Source organism: Channa argus, chromosome 1 (genome assembly GCF_033026475.1).
Source record: "Channa argus isolate prfri chromosome 1, Channa argus male v1.0, whole genome shotgun sequence".
In the NCBI taxonomy this organism is placed as follows: domain Eukaryota; kingdom Metazoa; phylum Chordata; class Actinopteri; order Anabantiformes; family Channidae; genus Channa; species Channa argus.
The window spans coordinates 52,760,469-52,783,175 of record NC_090197.1 but is presented as its reverse complement, the minus strand read 5'-3'; the positions used below and the strand labels follow the sequence as shown (position 1 = coordinate 52,783,175).

The window sequence follows — 22,707 nt, the reverse complement described above, 5'->3', positions numbered from 1 at the left end:
ACCACTAGTTTAAGTTCACTGATTTCTCAAACTTGAATCCTTAGTTTCTCTATGAATTCTGTTCTGTTGAAAGTCTCCCTGTAGAAAACAATCCTCTGTTTGAGAGCTGTTACTCTGTTAATAAAACTGTACATGACTTACACTCCTCATTGTCATGCAAGGGCAAGGCAGCCTGTTGCTCAGATGATGGTGAATAGCCTGGTCTGGGTTCATATTCATGGATGGGGCCAGCATGAAGGGCATCCTGACCGTAAGGCCGCCGCATGCCTTCCAAAGGAAGGTTACACATGGATGCATAATCATCTGAGAGAGAGTAAATTATAGAAAAGACATAAATAAATGATAATAAGTGATGCCGGGAGCTGCTAAGACATAATATTACTGATAATATACAGTTCCATAGTTGACAAGTCCACTCACTGAACTTGTAGACTATGTGCTGTGTATTGTGGATGCAGATGGCAAATGAAATGTAAAAATGAACAATTAAGCTCAAAATAGGAAATGGAAGTGTAATTTAGAGAAAATACACACATACTTGCTGTAAGTGTGGTACATTCCTATTAACATATAAGCAACAAACTACTGCAGCCGTATAATGATGACACATCTGCTGCCCATAACAGAAATTGGTGTAGTTACATTTAGGCTTTTAAGTTTTTTACATTAACTACATTAAGTATAGTGAATATGAAGCTTACAATCCAAAGAAATTATGGAAGAACATCAAATCACTAGGCTATAACAATAAGTCCAGTTCTGAGCTCATATCTAGAATTGTGGATAAAAGCATTATGCTTGATCAACTTCATTGCAACTTCAAATCGGTTTGATGCTACCAACCTCCTACTGAAAACTGTGTGGATGTGAACCAGTATCTACTGAGGAGCCTTTTAATATTACTGCCACTTCTTGTACACAGATATGTGGATATGTGAAGCTCTTAAGAAGTCTGATGTTCAAAAATTGGCAGACAATGATAATTTAATCTTTCTAAGAACTCAAATGAATTTCCATTTGTTCGGAGGACAGCTTTTGTTTAGCTTTTATTGAATTCTTATGATCCGTTTCAGCTAAACAATTAAAGGCCAATTCCTAAACTCTCGGCCTTAGAGAAGATGTTAGACTCTCTGTAACAGCTAAAAGACTGGCTAAATAACAATATTATATTTTCTAATTTAGACTATTTATTACTGGCCTGTCACACAATGCAATAAGTTGCTTTGATAATTATTAGTTGGATAGACAGCAATGTGTGCAAGCTGAAGACCTCAAATCATCCTCCCTTGCAATTGCTAACGAGGTGCCTCAGGGATCTGTACTAGGACCTTTGTCATTTTGCTTTTCTAGAAGTTTCCTCCGTCAAAAGTTTAAGATGTATATATCTTTATGCTGATGACACAGTTACTTATTGTCCTGGTCCTACTAAAGTTCAGCCTTTCACCTGGCTTCAGATTGCTATTCAGCAATCCTTGCTTGGTTAAAGAATTACACTGCCTCCGCTCCGTGAACATCTCCGTTCACAACGCAACACTTGTTGCAACAATGTTTTCTGTTTGCAGCAAATCTGGCTGATCGGGCTGGAAACATGTCAATCCAAATACTGATCAAATAGCTCAAAGGAATGTCATTTCAGATAGACACTGCTCATAAAACATACACAGATATATTCTAAGCCTGTACTACATACGGTGTGTGTGTGTTTGGGGGGATTGTGTACCGGTGTTTCTAGGAGGACACAGGGCACAGTCCATGCCCCAGGCCTGTCCGTACAGACAGCAGCACTCTGTGTATGTGGTCTTCTTGTTGAGGCCCAGTGGCTGGGTGCAAGTCATGGTTTCCGTAACCACCTGCCAGCAAATCCCCTGATAAGCTGTCTCTTCTGCCTCATGGTCCTCTGAAAATACACACACACACACACACACACACACACACACACACACACACACACACACACACACACACACACACACACACACACACACACACACACAGAGAGCATTACTATAATTAATAAAGTATATAATATATGTATATACTGTAAGGTATGTAAAAATTAAAATGTATCTTTGTAAAATATATTTTTTTAACCTTAATTACAGAAGAAATGATACATTTTTTTACACAATCACACACACTGAATCAATCATTCAATTAAATATATAATTTAATGTGTCTTTAGTACTAAACAGAGACAGACAGAGGAGACAGAGACAGAGGAGATAATATTGGCCAAGGGAGCTGGTAATTTTGACAACAGATGGTGATTCTATGGTGCTTATGTATTATTTCTATAAAATTAAAACTGTATTATTAATATTTAGAATAAATTGAAATATTGATTGGAAACAGAATGGATTAGATGACAAGAAGAGGAAGATTTAATATATGATATTGATGAGAACTTGTGGCCAAATGCATCCCGTATATGTCATGAATACATGTTGCAGTATTGACTGGTACTTATTATCAACTGAAGAGGGATGTGATGATCAACACTGATGAGACCTAATCTGATTTTGCCAGTCTGGGCAGGATTCTGTTAGGTGAAGGCAGATGCTAATTTTGTGTTGGAAAAAAAAGGAGGGGGATGGAAAGAATTTGCATAAAGTTCTACAAATGCTTCCTTACCATCAACCTGAGGACTGAAGACACAGCGGTTACTACTGGGGTCCAGAACCATGGGGTGTGTACAGAAACACATATATGAGCCATCTGTATTCAGACACTGTGCACCAGCGCACACTGTCTCATCCAGACACTCATCGATGTCTGAAAAAAGGAAACGCAAACTGAACATTTGATGGAAAAACAACACATCTAAGACAGCGAACATTCTTCATGCTTGTGCACTTCCCCATGCTGTATGACGATGGAAAAATGCAATCGCATACACACATAATTAACTCATATAAAAAAAAATAAATCCATAATTTCTCATTCATTTGCACATTTCTAGCACAAAGACTCAGATCAGGACTGGTTTTTGATGTGTGCTAGATAACCTCCCTTTTCCTTAATTTGTTCTATCTACTAGTTGTGGAAGATTATTATGCTAAAATGAATGTAGAATATATAGATTGTTATAGATTGCCCTGGGGGGAGACATTTCTGTAAGTTAATTGTAAAATGTTTTGTTCTTAAAAATGAATTTGCAGTCCTACAATCAGGTAGAGATTCCAAAAACTATGCATGTATATATATTATTTTGTATCTTTTAAATGGGGCATTTTAATTTACCGTTGGTTATATGACACTGCACTCTGGATCACAGCAGTCTGTCTATCTTAACTGAGTACCTCAAAGCCAGCTGGATGTCACAAAAAATTGTTTAATGGAATCAAGGATCACTGCAGCTTGGGTCCTTGGGACCTTTAACCACAAATATAAAATCACATAGTAAAATGTAATGTAAATATCAGAGTGAAAATGTCTTCACAAATGTTAAGATCCGAATTTGAAATGTGCTAAAAAACAAAGTGTCCTCAGTAAAAGGCCGTCATGCTGCCATCTGTTTTGCTAAGCAGTAGTTGCTACAAGTTTCTATAGATTTCTTTCTCCACCATTTGTCCAACCCAGTGTGAGCCAGGCTCGATTTCTGTCAAGCCACGAACCTTGAGGAGAAGATTTGAAGTGCTTTTAACTCAAAGTACACTTCACATTAGCTTTTTTACTCACTTTTTTGTCTTGAAATTTGACTGTGCAAGCTCCTTTTTAACCTTGCCAATAATTAATGTTTAATGAAATCATCTAATGTCCAACAACACTACCTTTTATTATTCAGCTCTTTTCTTTCATAGCACCTATGATCAGTTAAGCCATAAGGGCAGAAAATCTAATAAAAATATGAGATGTCTTAAAAGTTATCAGGGAAGTGGTTTATAAAGATTGTGAGATGTGATTGAAAGCTTTGGAAATAAATCCAGTTCACTTCAGTTAGGATTATTTAAACTACAACACCAGGAGCCACAGCTCCTACTTTGAACTACTATCTTAAAGTCTTGCAGTCCTCCAGGCTACAGCTGTGCACTGTGAAAAGAAGCTTTGAGGTTGCAGCCTGAATTCTGTTTTGGACAACTTTGTAGGAAAAACAGTTGGTTCAGCCCACTCTGTTGGTCATTACTACAGTTCTACAGTTTATAGTCGACAAAAGTTTTGAGTCCACAAACCTAATTTTGATTGCTACATAATAAAGTCCTAGCAGCTTTGATCATTATGTGCATAAGACTTGCTGTTGCCTGCTCAACCTTCTTAGTAAATCTTTGCTCTCTTATGTTTACTTGTAGATTGAGTTCCTCTCCAATTTGGTTTGTATGGTGCAGGTAATGGTTGTTTAATCAGGTTTTAAAGCTGCTGCAGGTTGAACACACTGTTTGGCTAGTTATGAGAAATTTCAGGCTGCCAGGTCAATGTGTAATGTGGGGAAGCATCTTAAATGTCTTTGTCTCTCTCACATACTCAAACACAGACATGCACACACTCTAACCTCTGCACTCCAGGGTGGCAGGGTCATAGTCGTGTCCACTCTTGCAGTAACACTCAAAGCTGCCCACAGTATCCAGACAGAAGCCTCCTTTACACACCTCCTTCCCAAACAGTGTACATTCATCTGCATCTGTAAACAGAGAAGAGAGGAGTGAATTACAATAACTCAAACTTGGTTGTTATACCCACTGAGTCAAGCCTGTGAAACACTGAACTCAGCAAATTGCTGGTTTTTCTCTGTTGCTCTTCCTGTCTTTTTTCCATATATATGTACAGTATGTCTGATGTTAAGTCTTAGTTTTAAGGTAGTCTGGTCTTACCTTTGTAGCTGTCAGCAGTGCTTTCTCTAAACAGAAACTCTTCTCCGGGAATAAAACCTCTTCCAGATGGACACATCTGATTAAAGTGATCTGAAAGGGGAAAGAGTTGGAAGCTGTAGGTTGAGTTTTCAACTGTGCACTTAGGGGTGTGTGTGTGTCTGTGTGTGTGTGTGTGTGTGTGTGTGTGTGTGTGTGTGTGTGTGTGTGTGTCTGTTTGTGCTTGCCTTACTATACCTTTAACATACTTTATTATATTTTCTGCGTAGGCCTACAGAGAAGTTTAGTTGTTCTTATTTCAAAAAGCAACCTAACTTACACACTTAGAGACATTCAGATACTAATGGTGAAACAAGAGCAGTGTGTTGGTCTGTGTGATATGCTCAGATTTCAGTCATCCATGTTTGATTCAGGTAGGTGAAGCCAAGAAAGGAAACTCTGAGGGAGTCAAATGTTATTAGTAACAATGTGAAAGTCAATTGGACTTAAAAACTGATGCAGCTACATCCAGAATGTTTGGCAACACAACCCCTTTCTTCACCCAGGTTTCTAAAATATCATTGGGAATATATAAAACATGATATATTTATTTGCTTTCTGGTGGATAAAAATCTCCTCTCTTCCCATCAATATAAACCTTCTGATGACAGCTTAGTTCACCATGAACACTGGGATTAGGGGGATAATGGCAATGATCTGTCCAAAAGTCCAGCACCTCCAAAGCTAACGTAATAAATTTTTTTAACCTTTACTAAAGAATAAAAAAGGTGGTTCACAGTTTTATAGGAAGTGATGTGCTCGACCGTTTCTTGGCTGGGAATGGCTGCAGTCAAAGGAGACTCCAGGAAGTTGAACTGTAGCTCCAATTCAGAGGTGGAAAAAACTAAGAACATTTACTTAACCTAATATGCAACTTGAGCTTGTACTATCTCTATAACTAGCACTATAATTAAAACTCTGATTGGTTAGAAGGACAAGAGTTGTGTCTAGTCATGGATCAAATAAAGTTAACTCATTTATCCAAATACAGAGAACAGGGTATTCAGTAAATCATTCAGTCTCTGGTTGTGCAATAATCTGCAAACATCAATAAATAATTTAAACAGACTCTTTTAAAAACTTTTAAACAGAGTTTTTTAATGGAACTATGTTTTAGTAATACACAATAGAAGAAAGAAAATCTCCACTCTCCACTTTTCTACCTATTGGTACTCAAAGCACTTTACCCCTCTCATTCACCCATTCGCACTCACAATCGCACATACTCACACACCTGCTGCTATGCAGCTGGCCAACACTCACCGCGAGCAACTAAGTTGGGGTTCAGTGTCGTGCTCAAGGACACTTTGACATGTGACCGGAGGAGCAACGACAACTGCTCTACCTCCCGCGCCACAGCTCCCCCTGAGCTGTGTATCTATTTCCTCTAACTCACCTGTGCCATTGACAGGACAGGGATGCACCTCACAGTTGTCACCCCAGCCAGCTCCCAGCGTGCAGCAGCACTCCTGCAGGGTGACATGGCTGGTCAGCACACTCTCGCACAGGTTCTTATCATTCAGGTGATAGTAGCACTCCTTACGCTCCACTGGCATGGCTGAAACATGAATAAAGGAAATAGGAAATTCAGTGTATGGTGCTTGTTGTATGTATCAAATAGCAGTTCCGTTTTGTTTGCACTTTTGTATTTGTACATGCTTTGTCACTAAGGGCCACCAGACTTGAAAGACTCTCCACCATATTTCAGCCATTCTACCACCTCTCTCTTAATTGTCTTCTCAAATATTGTTGATGAAAATACCTGAAAATTTCAAATGCTTTAGAAAAAGTTGGGTAATTTGAAAAATTTTAATTTGTCAAATAACTTGAACCTTTATTCATAGTAGGGAAGAGAAAAAAAACACCAGTTTCAGTTTTTTCACTGACCAACTTCATTATATAATGTAATCATAAGCAAATTTAGAGTTGATGTCCAACTTTTCCTGGAAATCGGGTATAATCTGTTGTGCAGTTATCACACTTTAATTACCTTTAATTATCTCTAATTATAGGTCATTATAAGTAGGTATTTAGATACCTCTAAATACCTATATTCACTATACCTAGAGAATAATTTGAGCAGCGGACATGCAACATTCAGAACATTTATATGTACATTTTTTGTCTCTATGTACTGGAAAGTGTGTTCACCTGAGTTTGCTCACACATATGGAGAAATGCAATGTAATGAAACACGATGTAAAGAGTCTTTAGTTTCTATGTTCAAGTGTACAAAGGCTGAAGATGAGTCACCTGTGGGAACAGGCTCACACTTGGCGATCATGACGTTGTAGTCCTGGCCACTGGGGCACATGCAAAGGAAGGAACCGTCCACGTTCACACACTCAGCTTCTCCACACACACTGCTTAGCAGCTCACATTCATTTACATCTGTAGAGAAGGAACAGAAGAATATATTGATGATAATGCCATTAGCCTCTTCACACTCAAGACCTAATATGATTGATATGAGTTTTACATGCTCAATTGCAAACAGGGTAAACAAAGTTAAATAGCTGTCTACTTATCCTTAACCCTAGACTTAAACATAGCTATAACTCATTTGAGAGAGTTACTCTTAGCCTTTCACCCCCAAACTGGAAACTCAAAAACCACTAATATTTGTTATCGTGTACCGTCCTCCAGTCCCTTATTCAGAGTTTTTGATTGAATTTTCTGATTTTCTAGCTGATTTAGTGCTTAGTACATATAAAGTCATTATAGTGGGTGACTCTAACATTCATTTAGATGCTGACAGTAACTGCCTGAGCACTGTGTTTAATTCATTATTATTTTTCAATTGCTTTTTCCCAAACTGTAAATAAACCCACTCACTGTTTTAGTCACAGCTTAGACCTTGTACTTACATATGGAATTGAAGAAGATAATTTAACAATATTTCCTCTTCTGTCTGAACATTTTCTAATAACATTTGAAACAACAGACTATACAGCAGTTAAGGAAAAAATCCCCTATAGCAGGTGTAAGTGAAAAAGCTGTAAACAAATTTAAAGAAATTATTTTTTCATCAGTTGCTTCACCATTTGCCAATACAATGGAAAGTAGCCATCTTAATGTGGCACCTTAATCACAAGTTGATTATCTTGTTGACAATTCTGCAGGCTCAATATGTGCAATAGTCGATAGTGTTGCCCCAGTAAACAGAAGAGGCGATCTCCATGGTATAGTTCCCAAACACGCAAACGGGCAACACGAAAGGAAGTGGCGTTCCAGGAATTTAGAAAAATCTCATTTAGCCAGAAAAAATAGTTTAAAAATGTATAAAAAAGCTCTCTGTGATGCCAGAACAGCGTATTATTCATCATTAATAGGAGAAAACAAGAACAACCCCTGGTTTCTGTTCAGCACTGTAGCCAGGCTGACTAAGAGCCATAGTTCTGTTGAGCCTAGTTTTCCCTTAACTCTGAGCAGCAATGACTTCATGACTTTCTTTATGAATAAGATTGTAGCTATTAGAGAAAGAATTCACCAGATCCTCCCCCAGAATATTACAGATAGATCCTCATGTACAGCAGTGCTAGAATCATCAATAAGGCCCCAAACCCTGTTAGACTGCTTTTTACGCATAGATCTCTCTGAGCTAACTTCAATTATTCATCATCTAAACCAACAACCTGTCTGCTAGACCCTATTCCAACTAAGCTGCTCAAGGAAGCTTTACCCTTAATAGATACGTTTGTATTAGATATCATCAATCTATCTTTAGAAACAGGCTATGTACCACAGGCCTATAAGGTAGCTGTAATTAAACCACTACTTAAAAAACCCTGTCTTGACCCAGGTGTTTTAGCCAATTACAGACCAATATCTAATCTCCCCTTTTTTCTAAAATCCTTGAAAAAGTAGTTGCTAAACAATTATGTGATCACCTTCATAGGAATAATTAGTATGAAGACTTTCAGTCAGGATTTAGAGTTCATCATAGTACAGAAACAGCACTGGTAAAAGTCACCAACGATCTTCTCATGGCCTCAGATACTGGACTCATCTCTATACTTGTTCTGTTAGATCTTAGTGCTGCATTTGATACCATTGATCACAACGTTTTATTACAGAGACTGTAACATGTAATTGGGATTAAAGCAACTGCACTAGGTTGGTTTAAATCTTTGAATTGGTCCTATATAAATAAAGTTGAATTGAATTGAATTATCCTGCACTATTTTTCGACATATCATCCCAAATGATTGGAACAGTACAGAGCAGAATTTTACTTTCAGCCTTAAATGGTCATCCACTGATTTTTGGTAATGATTTATGGCTACAGTTGGGCTGTAAGTCAAACTGATTTCATTATTTAATATGTTGGTTAAAGCAGCATTTGAAAAGCAATTTCTTTTATACTGGGTCATTTTGTAGCCCGTAGAGAGAACAGTTGTAGAGGATAAAACAAAACCATATCTATATAAAACATAATTAAGACCACTGATATGTCTAAAACCAATTGAGCCATGTGTTGTTTACCACAAAATCAGTTTGGGAATAAGTCACTAAGTCACTGTGGCTTTAATTTGGGCCTTTATGGATCACTGTTTTTCTACATGATCTTAATTTTTCCCAATATAGACCAGAATTGATCAGATATATCCAGAGCTGTGAGCCCCAGTTCCAAAATGTGGGGATGTGTATACAATCATGTAAAAACATTTAACTTGTAGTTGTCTTAAGTTTTTTGAGACATGTTGCTGACATCTAATTCAAAGTGAACAAAAATTTAAAAATAATCACATTTCTCAGTCTTTGTACTACTGTACTTAAATTGAAAAAGTTTTTTATTCCAATGACTGAATTTACACAGAATCCCAACTTTTTATTAAAATTGGGTTGTAGCATCATACACCAATTCACATTCTACTTGATTGCCCTGGCTCAAGAACAAGATTATCTGTTGGGAGCAGAGGGAGCAGAGAAAACCAAGCACAATGAAGGATAAAAACCAAAAACAAGAATGAGGAAAGCAGTGTAAGTTGGCTGATAAGAGGGCAGGGATAGATGGAGGGGAAGAAAGACAGAGAGACGAGACACATTTGGGGTGATTAGCGGTGCACCACCGCTGCTGGTTTTCAAGAATTGTGTGTGTAAGTGAGTCCATCTGCACTAGCCACACAGCAGCAATGGTTTGGCAGTGAGGATGCGGCAGCTGGCTGGACTGAACTTGGGTGCGACCAAGTAGCAATGCCAAACACAGATGGGAAGTGTGTGATTGTGTATAAGGCACAAACTGTAGTGAGGTTTGTGAATGAGAACGTGTTGGTAACTCTGGTAAAATACTTAATGTGTCTAGGCATGTGTTGTGGTAGGGTTGGTCACCGGGAAAGTGTGTGTGGGGGGTGCTTTCCTATCAGAGTTCAGAAGGAGGAAGTCTGCTCAGACAGTCCTTCCTGGTGGGGGAAACTGGAGGAGATGGGAGATGTAGAGGTACAGTTAGGCCAGAGAAACCACCAGCACCCATTAGCTCAACTTATTTCAAGCCAACTCTAAGGAAAACTGCACATTTTCAACATTAGTTCATTGCATCCTCATTTAGAACATCCGTCCGCAATACTTGGCAATGTAGCTTTCTAAGATAATTTCAAAAAAAGGTAACAGGAGGGGAAGAAGTGGCTGAGGCCTTTATTTAACCCATCTAAAGAGAAAACTAGACCCTTGTTTTTAAACATTTGTCATTACAGCAGGAATCTTCAGTCCAGATTGTCTGTAGAAATTCCTGTGACCACTTTTACATACATACTTTAAGGACCATGTAAAGTTGATTTGGTAGCACTTCACAGCTTAGTGATAACAGGGCGATATTTGGGTAATACTTTAGAAATAGCAAGGTAAAATAATAATAATAATAATAAAATAATAATAAAATAATAATTAGGTAGAGGCGATAAGTGTAGGTTGAACGAAGGTGTCTAGTTTTAGATTGCAATGTGAGGAGTTTCTTAAGATACTGTGGGGCATTTCCATGGATGCACTGGTGGGTAAGTAGACAGACTTTGTGATCAATGCGAAGGTGGATGTGAAGCCAGTGAAGTGTCCAGAAAACAGAAGTGATGTGTTCTTGTTTCCGCACTCTCATAAGGAATCTGGCATCGCTGTTTTGAACATATTGGAGCTTTTGAAGGCTCCTATCGGTGATTCCAATGAGAGGTGCATTGCAGTAGTCCAGACTGGAGGAGACAAAGGCGTGGACCAGCCTTTCAGCGTCACAGAGAGAGAGGGAGGGGTTGAATTTCAGTATGTTTCTGAGATGAAAAAAATGCAATTTTACAGAGGTGTTGGACATGTTTTGGATGACAGGTGGGGGTCAAACTAGACCTCCAGGTTATTAACAGAGTTGGAGAGGATAATAGTGTGACCAGAAAAGGAGATACAATTATTGAGTGAGGAATGAAGCTGATGGGTGGTGCCAACTAGAAGGGCTTCGGTTTTGGTGCTGTTTAACTGAAGGAAGTTCTCTGTCATCCACGCGTTAATGTCCTCCAGGCAACAGGTGAGAGCTGACGGAAGTGTCGGTGGGGTTGGGCTCAGTCTCACGTAGAGCTAAGTATCATCAGCATAGCAGTGGAAGGAGACTCCATGCTTGCCAATGACGCGGCCCAGTGGGAGCAGATAGATGTTGAAAGGGGTTGGCCCAAGAACTGACCCCTGTGGCACCCCACAGGTGACAGAGTGTGACTGAGATTTGGCATCCCCTAGTGCCACATACTCAGCTCTATTTGTGAGATGGGAACCAAACCACCCCAAAGCAGTGCTAGAAAATCCAACGGTATGATGCAGAGGATGGAGGAGAATTTTGTGGTCAACTGTATCAAAAGCGGCAGTGAGATCCAGAAGAATGAGAAGAGATGGGAAGCCCTGGTCAGTAGCCATTAGGAGGTCGTTGGTGACCCTGACCAGGGCTGTCTCTGTGCTGTGGGAGGGGCGGAAGCCAGATTGAAATTTTTCGAACAGATTGTGTCTTTTGAGGTGATTCTGGAGCTGGGCTAATTCAGCTTTTTCCAAGACCTTTGATAGGAATGGAAGATTGGAGATCCGACAATAGTTTGCCATGACTTCAGGATCCAGGGAGGTTTTGTTTTAAATGTGGTGTAATTATTGCGGTTTTCAGTGATGTTGGGACTGTGCCACTCTGGAGGGAGTAATTAATGATGCTGGTGATGAGTTGGCTTATGTTTGAGACATTAGCTTTTACCAAGGGAGTGGGTCCACGGTGCACGTTGAGGGTTTCATCCTCTGTATGATAACTTCAACTTCTTTCACAGTAGCAGTCAAAAACTTTGACAGACAATGAGGAGCGGATAGTTTTAACCTTACTGGTGAAATGTGCTATGAAACTGTTGCACTGCTCCTCTGTGTGGTTGCTGCCAGTGTGGGTTTGAGGTTTGAGTAGATGATTTATTATGGAAAAGAGTTGTTTTGAGTTCCCCGGGCTGTTATTGATAATATTTGAGTTATATTTTTATCTGGCAGTGGCAAGTGCTTTGGAGTAGTTTTTTTGATGATCCCCGTAGGCAATTGTATGGACAGTTAAGTTGGTTGAGACAAGGTGACGCTCAAGGGCCCGCCCAGCTGTTTTCATCTGTCGGAGCTCCCCTGTAAACCACGGTGCAGATTTGGAGAAAGTGAACACACGTGATCTGACAGGACCATGGGCCTCAAGGATATTCTGGAGGCTATTGTTATAGTAGTCCACTAGTTTAGAGACTGAGGGGAGTTGTGGGACAATTGAGAGATTCTTGATGTCAGCGTTTAAGTAAGAGAGATTTATGTTTCTCACATTCCTGAACCGGATACAACGCTGTGGGTTGGAAAAAAGTGTATATGAAAGGAAGTCCATTGGATGTTAGAAATGGGGATAGAGTCTGTAATGACTAAGTCAAGGATGTGGCCCTTACTATGGGTGGGGACCTCAACTTTCTGCTTCAGGTTTAAGCAGTCCAGCAGTTCGTCTGTTGCTTTGGTGGCCGGTAAATAAGAAGTATTACTATAGAGAGTGGATGTTTACATTTAATTGCCAAACATTCAAAGGTAGACAGTTTAGGAAGAGGGAGGGGTGACAGTTCAGATCTTGACGGTGGATTATGACTAGGCCCCCACCGCGAACAGTGGTGCGGGCTTTTTCAAGGTAGGGGCAAGGTCCGGGGGGGCAGGATTCATTCAAAACTGAGTAAGCCTCAGGTTTATGCCAGGTCTCAGTCAGGCAGATGATATCAGTCTCATTCTCCAGAATGTGATTATGGATCAAACAGGATTTATTTGAAAGGGATTGGACATTAAAGAGTTCAAGTTTAGTGTTTGGTGTAGTATTCCTATTGGTCAGAGGACAGAGAACTCTCGAGTCCACTCCAGGATTCCAGAAGTCCACTCCAGGAAACCCATTTCGCCTGGTCCGTGGCTTCGTTGTGTTTTCAATCTCCCGATTACGTCATCCGAACACCATCACCATCACCTCAACTCTGTGTCTCCCTACAGTTGTTAAGACCTGTAGCTAAGATGTTTTGCTCTTCTGGTGAATTTGATTGTTCTGTTGTTGTTTGCAGACAATAACGCTTGTTTCATCCCAGTTTTCGCTACACAGTCAGCTGTTCAGTTGCTGGGACAGAAATCTAGATCATCCCACAGAACATGGCAACACATGGAAACATAGAACATGGAAAAGGGCAGCTACACCTTCATCAGTGTGGCCATCTTTAAGAAAGATATTTGGTTTGGACCTGGCATAAGCTAAGTTTTTATTTATGTCATATCCCTCCAGTCACACATTCAAACTTGGTGGAAGGAATTAACTTGTGTAATGTGTCAAAATATACATTTTCTGGAATATTCAGGATGAAGCTAGTGAGCTTTGGAATTAATAAAATGTTTGGAGATAATTTTGAAAATGGAATTCTTCAGGCAGAGGGAGCTGTTCCTTGATTAGCACAAATGATGCATTTACAAAGTTCTGTTGCCTACGTATTAATAATATTTATTGATATTTAGTTAAGCATTTAACACAGTATTGATGCACATATTTCACTCCACAAAATAGTTCAGAGAAATTCAAACCCCTTTTTAAATAAGTTGTACCAGTCTTACTTTTTAAAAAGGTCACAACAAATACAAATTAGTCCAGTTCTTCCTGATATAGCAGTAAATAACAGGATGTGTTAATTCACCCTTTTTGTTCAATTTGTACACAAATTATTGTTAACTCGCAGTCCAATCAATTGGATGTGACATTTTCTGCTGATACTGTTATTGTTACAGTAGTTTACTTACAGTACAAGAGATTCTAGTATTGGCAGTTTAATGCTGATGTGGAGAGTTTAGTGGCTTAGTTGTGAGAAGTGTGATGAGCTTCCTTTGCATAAATTATGTAAAATTAATAAAATTGTAATAGAATACAAACTATACATTTCTCATTATAGATCTATAAACTCTATTTGTCTGGGTGTTGCAAGTGTTTGCAACAATCCATCAGCAACTCAATTTCTTAGACTTACAGTTTTTAGTTTCTATAGGAATATCATGCTAATTTTTCATAGACCTGCTGTTAAGTCTGTTTTGCTCTAGGGTATCGTTGTCTAAGGTTCAAATTTTAATCTAGCCAAGAAAGCAGGAGAAATTATTGGAACATTGTCATTTCTCGCCCCCTTAGGTTATCTTTGAGTAGTCAATCATTCAGCAGGCTATTAGGATTCTTTCTCTTATGTCAAAATCTGAGCATGTGATGTTGAATTCTGCAAGGACAGACAGAAGGGTAGGGGGACACTCATGCAACTGATTAGTGTTTGTATTTGTGAGGATGTAAAGGTTGGTGTGTAATAGGGTTTGAACTAAATGTGGGCATGTGCGAATAGTGTGAATGGGTGGGATCGAAGTGATATCACCAATATTGGTAGGTTTATAATATATGCAATTATTGATGTATTCTATTATGATGGACATGTTATTTCCATTAGTGCAGAAATGTCCTTGATTCACAACAACACAATAATTTCTCCTAAGGGAGATTTGTGCCCCCCTCCATTTAAAGGCTAATTCTCAGGTGTTTCCCTGCTACGTGTATAAGACATGGTGCTTCTGTTCCACATTATTCAAATATCCTAAATGGCACAAATGTAGTGTGGAGCATTTTATGTTTTTTGGATTTTTCTGTTGCCTTTTAACACACATATTAACATCATTTACCAGTTTCCTGTCCTTTTATTTGCAGACTGTTACAGTGAGGTAGACTTAGACAGTACGAACAGGATGTTCTTTGACTAAATACATTTTACTCCAACACCTACCTACACAGGCTTGGCCATCCAGGGTCTCCTGGTAGCCCTGGTCACAGAGACATCGGAAGGAACCTAGTATGTTCTCACAGAAGCCATGAGGGCCACACAGCGTCCCATTTAACCCACACTCATCAATATCTGAAAAACAAATAAGTCCAAGAAATATCAAATGTGTGTACCTTCAGTAATGTGCGCCATCATTTCTGTATTACGTACTTCTCTGTTGAGGATTCCACTAGAAAACCACTTTAAACACAAACACAAATGCATTGGAAAGAAGGAGAAACCGACAACTGCAAGTGAAGCAGCTGTTGTTGAGTGGTTTCATAAAAGCAGATACTCACACAAACATACACATGCTTACACTCAAGACTGGGGCCTGTGCATAAATCATGAGGCACAGAACTACAAATATGCCTCTTTGTCTAGACAGCCAGCTCAGAGGCTTCTGTCTGTTTCTTTTCCTCTCTTTTTTCTTATTGCAGCGAGAAATAGCTCTGGCTGAAGAGCAGACTTGCAAGAATCAACCACAGTGGAAGCAGAAGCAGCAAAAAAGGAGGGCAACATATGTGAGGGAGAGTAAAGACAAGAATCACAGAATTAAGGAGGATACATGGTTTTTGTGGGTACAAAAGTGATGTCAATTCATCCAGTAGATGTTAAGACGTGTTACAGAAAACTTACAAGGGGACAATGTGTCCTCTTGGTGGAGCTGGAGGTAAAGTTAAGTTATTTTGGATCTGTTCCAGAGTGTACTGCCCTTCTGGCAGTAACACTCACCAATCTTTACCAATCTTTATTAAACCCTATTTCCTCCTGTTTAAATAAGGTTTGCTAAAAAAAAACTGCAGGGGCCAGCTGTTTTAGGATATTTCTGAGCTAAAGTTTGCAGCTTAGAGCCACAGAGAACCGTTAAGTACTGAGACACTAACACACAGGCTTTGATCTTTTCATGACATTCACAGCAGCTCTAGAAATGTCCAACAGAAAATGTGAGCATTACATGAAAATGATTTATTCTAAATTTCTGTTCTTTACACAATGAAGCTATTTGTGTCTAACTTTTCATGTACAGTCAATCCAGAAAGTATTCACGACACTTCATTTCTCCCACATTTTGTTATATTACAGCCTTATTGCAAAATGGATCAAATTCATTATTTTCCTCAAATATTTCCTAAAATTCTGCAAACAATACCCCATGAGGAAAAAACATGACAGTAGATTGGAATCTTTGCAAAACTATTAAACATAAAAAAAACAAAAAAATCATATATTCACTATCTTTGCCAAGAGACTCAAAATCCTCTGATACATCCTGTTTCTACTGAGCATCCTTGCGATGTTTCTAAAAACTTGATTGGAGTCCACCTTTAGGAAATTCAGTTGATTGAACATGATTTGTAAAAGCATACACCTGTCTATATAAGGTCCCACAGTCAGAGCAAAAACAAAGCCTTGAAGTCCAAAGGAAGTGTCTGTAGACCTCCGAGAAAGGATTGTATTGAGGCACAGATTTGGGAAAGGGTACAGAAAAATTTCTGCACCATTGAAGGTCCCAATGAGCACAGTGGCCTCCTTCATCTGTAAATGGAAGAAGTTTGGAACCACCAGGACTCTTCAGAGAGCAGGCCGAACGGCCTTAGTCAGGGAGGTGACCAAGAACGAACGGTTGACCAACAGTCACTCTAAAAGAGCCTCAGCATTTCTCTATGGAGAGATGAGAACCCTGCAGAAGAATAACCATCTCTAAAGCACTCCACCAATCAGGCCTATATGGCTGCTGTAGCTCAGTTGGTAAGGCGCTTGACCATAGAACACAGGGTCAGTTGTTTGATCCCGGTGCTCCCGGTGGGAGCAACATTGTAAAGCGCTTTGGATAAAAGCGCTATATAAGCGACTATTTACCATTTATGGTAGAGTGGCTGAGAAACCACTTCTCAGTAAAAGGCACATGACAACCTGCCTAAAGGAGTATCAGAACATGAGTGAACATGAATTTTTTGGTGAATTTTTTTGGGTGATGAAACAAAGATTGAACTGAAAGCTAAGCGTCATGTCTGAAGGAAACCAGGCACCGCTCACCACCTGGCCAATACCATCCCTACAGTAAAGCACGGTGGTGGCAGCATCATGCTGTGGGGATGTTTCTCAGCGGCAGAAACTGAGAGATTATTCACAATCAAGGGAATGATGAATGCAGCAAAATGAATGTACAGAGACATCATTGATGAAAACCTAAGCACACAGCCAAGTTAACAAAGGATTGGCTAGGGACAACTCTGTTAATGTCCTTGAGTGGCCCAGACTTGAACTCGATTAAACATCTCTTGAGAAATCTGAAAATGGCCGTGCACCGATGCTCCCCATCCAACCTGATGGAGCTTGAGAGGAAACTGCCAAAAAATAGGTTTGTCAAGCTTGTAGCATCATACTCGAAACAACTTGAGGCTGAAATTTGTGCTAAAGGTGCTTCAACAAAGTGTTAAACAAAGGTGGTGAATAATAATGCACATGGGATTTTTTCATTTTTTATTTTTAATAAATTTGCAAAGATTTCAAACAAACCTTTTTCATGTTGTCATTATGGAGTATTGTTTTTAGAATTTTGAGGAAAATAATTAATTTGATCCATTTTGGAATAAGGCTGTAACATAAAATGTGGAAAAAGTGAAGACTTCCTGGATGCACTGTAGCTGTATCTTACCGTCACAGGAGGTTGTGTCGAGGTTGGCAGCGAATCCACCTTCACACACACAAAAATAGGATCCCTCTGTGTTAAGACACTCGCCATGGTTGGAACAGACCTCTGACACATCTGTACATTCATCGACATCTATGACGACACAGACAAAAACTACTGAGAGGTGTGTGTGTTTGTACGTGTTCATCTGTTCACCAGTCCAAGCAGCACTGCATACACTGTGTCACTGTAACAACACTTGAAACGAATACGTCTGTTGGTGAGAGGACGTCTCTGCGCTCAGCACTCACCTCTGCAGCTTGTGCCATTGATCTGTCTGTATCCCAGAGGGCAGGTACAGGTGTAGGACCCCACACTGTTAACACACTCTCCTACATCCTCACATGGACTAGCTGTGTCTACACACTCATCCACATCTGAAATACATAGTACATGAGCTAAGTGAGAGAAAGGCTTTCAGGGTGAAACAGATCCTTTGTAAAACAGTAAGTAGTAGAATCATCCAACTTCCTGACTTTTACAGTTTCACTTCCATTCTCCATATTATCTTTAAACAGTGAGCGGTAACAGCATAGTGGAGGGCTAATAAAAATATTGCTACACTTACTTGACGCCCTTTCAGTTATTACTACGAACTCACAATAACAAACGCAGTCAGCAGGTGCTAGCTGTACAGGCGGCTTTCCCTTGAACTTTATTCAACCTGGGAGTCATGCAGACACTATTCAGGCCAAAAAAGTCCTCCCACCATGTCCACATGCCTTTTTAGAGTAAAATAAATATCATTTATTATATCTTTAATATTCTAAGGTATTAGACCCAACCATCAAAGATAAGGCAGAGAAGGATGTTCTTGATTTAAAGATCCAAATACAACATTACCATCAAGTCTAAGAGATCAGTACATACATTTACATAGAAGTTGATTTTGTTTTCTCACTATCTAAATTATGGGAAGTACAACATATGTCTGGGATTTTTTAAAGGTAATTCTCTCAAATTCATCCTATTTTCAATAATGCACATACAGACACTAAAGCCAACAATGAATGTCCTCTACTCACATGTGGCAGCTATAATTAACTTAAATCAAACCTAAATAATAAGTCTACAGACAGTAGAATGTGAATTCAGTTGCTTTTGCTATGAAAAATGTTGATGCTCAGCAGCTGCTTTTCAGGTGTTGAGAATGAGGGAACATTCATTTGATCTATACTTTCAAACTGCTCTATCACACTTTATTTTCACAGTGTTCTCCAGGACTCTAAATCTCTAAATTATACAACAAAATCTCAATATTGTTCTCTTTAAAAGTGACTGCTCTAGTTCTTTCTATTTTCTTTTGTCATCATGCATCCTATTTCATAAAATCTATATGGTATTGATTTGTTGCTTGTCATGTAATGTGCCTTAACATAGATGAACCATGATGATAACATTATGACACCTGAAAGGTAAAATGAACAAAATTGATTATCTTGTACCAATGGAAACTGGAAGTCCGGGAGTAATATTAGACAGCAAGGGAACACTTTGTCCCTGAAGTAAATGTGCTGGTAGAAGAAAACATAGATACTGTAGATATGTAGAGGGTTTGTCCACCAATCGCCCCAACTGCTACTTCGATCCCCAACTCCTTTGGTCACATGTCGAAGTGTCCTTGAGCAAGACACTGAACCCCAATTTAGCTGTTCCCAGTGAGTGTTGGCCAGTTGCATAGCCCCATCAGTGTGTGAATCAATAGGTGAATGAGAAGCAGTGTAAAGAGCTTTTACACTGCCAAGGCCAAGGCTCAATAATGCGTATAGGAAGCTACTGTAGTTTAAATAGCTGAAAAAGGTTATGCTGGTTCTAAGATGTCAGAGGCCCTGCTCACAGGCATAGGCCACATCATAGGATCCTTAGGCAGGCTGTGCTTAGGCAATCTGGAGGTCTCTCTAGCTTGGAGTCAGCTGAGATTCCACCTCCTAGTCCGGGGAATTGCCCCGACATGCCCCATCTCCCGCGCCTGGAGTTCTGGATATTGTGTCCCGGGATCTGGATTCCTCTCAGGTCTCCTATGACAATTTGGGAGGTAGGCGCATCTTTCGGGGCCACTCTCCTGATGGGATCCACCCAACAGATTGGCAGGCGAATGCTTGCTGCCAATGTTCCGCATGCCGTTTGGTCTGCCTACATGATTGAATGCCTCACCGCTTAAAATACTCAGTCAGAACTATTCCACCAATTATTCCATTCTCTCTTCTCTTTTCAGTCTTGAATTTGTGTTTCCTACCGATCTAGGTCCACTCCAACCTGCTACCAGTCATGCTTATTCCAGATGCCCACTGGGAAACAAACCTGTCATGAATCTGGCTCCCCATGTTAGCAGCTCCACCTGCTGTTCAAGATTGTGACTAAACATCCAGGACTGGCACCTTCCTTAGTGCAACACAGGACGCTTAACATAGCTTTGAATAATGTGAGATCTTTTTTTAAATAAGACTTTCATTCTAAACAATTTCATCACCTCTATGGACCATTGATTTTTTGTTTAACACTGAGTCCTGGCTACGACTGGGTGAGTACAGTCTGTTTGCTGAGCTGTGCCTACCCGACTACTTGTTTTAGTTGCCCCAGGACCAGTAGACGAGGTGGTGGATTTGTTGCTACTTACAGGTTATGATCTCTTCCTTTTAAAGTGCCCCTGTTTAAACTTAGTGACCCCTCCCCAGTTGTATTTGCTGTATTTTATCGCCCCCCCAGGAACAGCTAGTTCCTTCTTGTTGAAAATTTCAGATTTTTTTATCTGGTCTTACTGTAAAGTATTATAGAGTTGTTCTTTGTGGTGACTTCAGTATTCACGTTGACAATTCTTCTAATATTCATGCCACAGACTTTTTAAATGTAATGAGCTCTTTTAATTTTCAGAAACATGTAGCTGGTGGAACTTGGGTCTGGGTCTGGGGATATCAAAACTGAAAATTTTGGATTTGTCTGTATCTGACCATAAGCCTATTGTTTTTAGCTATGAATAACAGATTGTTAGGAACTGTCCATGACTGTACTCTTTTTAATTCTGCGGACACAGAATTTCTTGATTGCACCTGCACTAATGGTTGATTCTGTTAACTCATTTTGCGTGTCAACCTTAGCCCTTATAGCAGACCTGATCCATTGACAGGGAAACAACCATGGATTAATGAAAACATACGAAATTGTAAACGAGTATTTAGAAAGTGTGAGCGTAAATGTAAGAAATCTGGTCTTACAATACATCTTATTATATGAAAGAAAACGTATTACTTTTCAATAGGATGCCTCTTATTTCTCACAACTCATTTGGGCCATCGCCAACATCCCAGATTTCTATTTTATACATAATTAGGGGTGGGATCACTCAAAATCCTTTATTTCTGGATGTGGTCTGGAACTCCCGGAATCTTTTCTCACCAATTACACCGTCTAAGCTACTTGACACAATATTGCATATAAAAGCATCAATTAATCAACTTGACATTATTCTAACAAAGTTTTTAGTGGAAGTGTTAGATTGCGTAGCTCCACATTTGCTGATCATATTAAACAAATCACTGAATATTGGTTGTGTCCCTGATTATTTCAAAGTTGCCTGCATACAGCCTGTTTTAAAGAAACCTGGTCTTGATCCTTCTCTCCTGGATAGCTACTGCCCCATTTCCAAATTGCCATATGTCTCAAAAATATTTGAAAAATTGGTCTTGCAGCAATTGCTGACAGTTTTGGAAATAAATAACATTTTTTAAAGGTTCCAATCAGGTTTTTGCAAAAAGCACAGCACAGATACAGCTCTTTTACATGTCATAAATAACCTTCTAATTAATGCGGACTCTGGCTTGTGCTCTGTCATAGTGCTGTTGGATTTAAGTGCTGCATTTTTGTTCGTTTTTCAAAATACCTCTTTTTATCCCAATGTTAGCATTTAAATGATAAAAAACTGTTTGTGTTGAACTCAACCTTTATAATATCAACTTCTCTTTAAATATGTTCATTTTAAATGTCAACTTCTTACTTATTAACTTCTTCCTTTGTTTCTTTTAACTTTCAATAAGTGTGTAGAAGTTGGAAAATGATCAGCAATATTGCAAACTGTCAACCGTTTGTTGTTAATAATATGCTGGTGCTTTCACACCCAACAAACTCTCGTTCAGTGTGGTTTGTTTCGTCTGTTAGTGAAACTTTAGTGCAGACTAAACAAGATGGCCTGTAGCCGCTTCCCAATGAACTCTGTTGAATATAACTATGATGGCTTGCGATGTGGAAGTAAGTTGATCAAACAAAGATTATGTGATAGAAGATATGTGCTTTGAGCCTGATGCCAAAAGCTGAACTAATGGTAAATCTATCTGCTTATTGTCAAGTAATTGTCAAGTTAAGTTAAGCAATCTCTATACAGTCACTGTTTAATCACGGCACTGTTATTATATGATAAACATGAACATGTTATAACACATTTTGTAATTAGATTAGACTACATCTTACCATCACACTGGTCCCCAGCTGCTGACTGTTTGAATCCAGGCCCACACAGACACCTAAATGAGCCTTCAGTGTTAAGGCAGTGGCCTCTGGTACAGACCCGCTGATCCTGGCACTCATCGATATCTGAAACAGGACCAACATTGGAACAACTACAACACAGCAACAGAAAGCAAAGGATATTCCTCATGTCTTTTTGCACTCACACACTCACATATAGTTTACTGTTGAATCAGTATTGAAAGCTGATCTAATTAAATGTTTGAAGACCCAACACTCCAGAAAAATACAGGCAGGACAATTGGAGTCACGTTTTAAATGGTCGTTATTATACCGAGTAAGCAGTATTGTGTAGACTCTTAACTTCCTACTTAAACTGTATTCACTG

At 39.3% G+C, this 22,707-nt stretch overlaps 1 protein-coding gene across 5 annotated transcripts in view; it reads right to left on the bottom strand.

The window, feature by feature from the left end:
* ltbp1 (latent transforming growth factor beta binding protein 1) overlaps nucleotides 1–22,707 on the bottom strand; it is a 142,168-nt gene that overhangs the window by 5,462 nt on the left and 113,999 nt on the right. For all 5 annotated transcript variants that reach the window (XM_067475988.1, XM_067475967.1, XM_067475978.1 and 2 more), the window contains 11 exons: nucleotides 22,323–22,445; nucleotides 18,113–18,238; nucleotides 17,826–17,954; nucleotides 15,128–15,256; nucleotides 7,095–7,232; nucleotides 6,238–6,399; nucleotides 4,806–4,895; nucleotides 4,487–4,615; nucleotides 2,632–2,772; nucleotides 1,721–1,897; nucleotides 142–303 (listed from right to left, as the gene is read on the bottom strand). In XM_067475988.1, coding sequence (XP_067332089.1) covers nucleotides 142–303; nucleotides 1,721–1,897; nucleotides 2,632–2,772; nucleotides 4,487–4,615; nucleotides 4,806–4,895; nucleotides 6,238–6,399; nucleotides 7,095–7,232; nucleotides 15,128–15,256; nucleotides 17,826–17,954; nucleotides 18,113–18,238; nucleotides 22,323–22,445 — 1,506 coding nt within the window. The remainder of the gene's footprint in view (nucleotides 1–141; nucleotides 304–1,720; nucleotides 1,898–2,631; nucleotides 2,773–4,486; nucleotides 4,616–4,805; nucleotides 4,896–6,237; nucleotides 6,400–7,094; nucleotides 7,233–15,127; nucleotides 15,257–17,825; nucleotides 17,955–18,112; nucleotides 18,239–22,322; nucleotides 22,446–22,707) is intronic.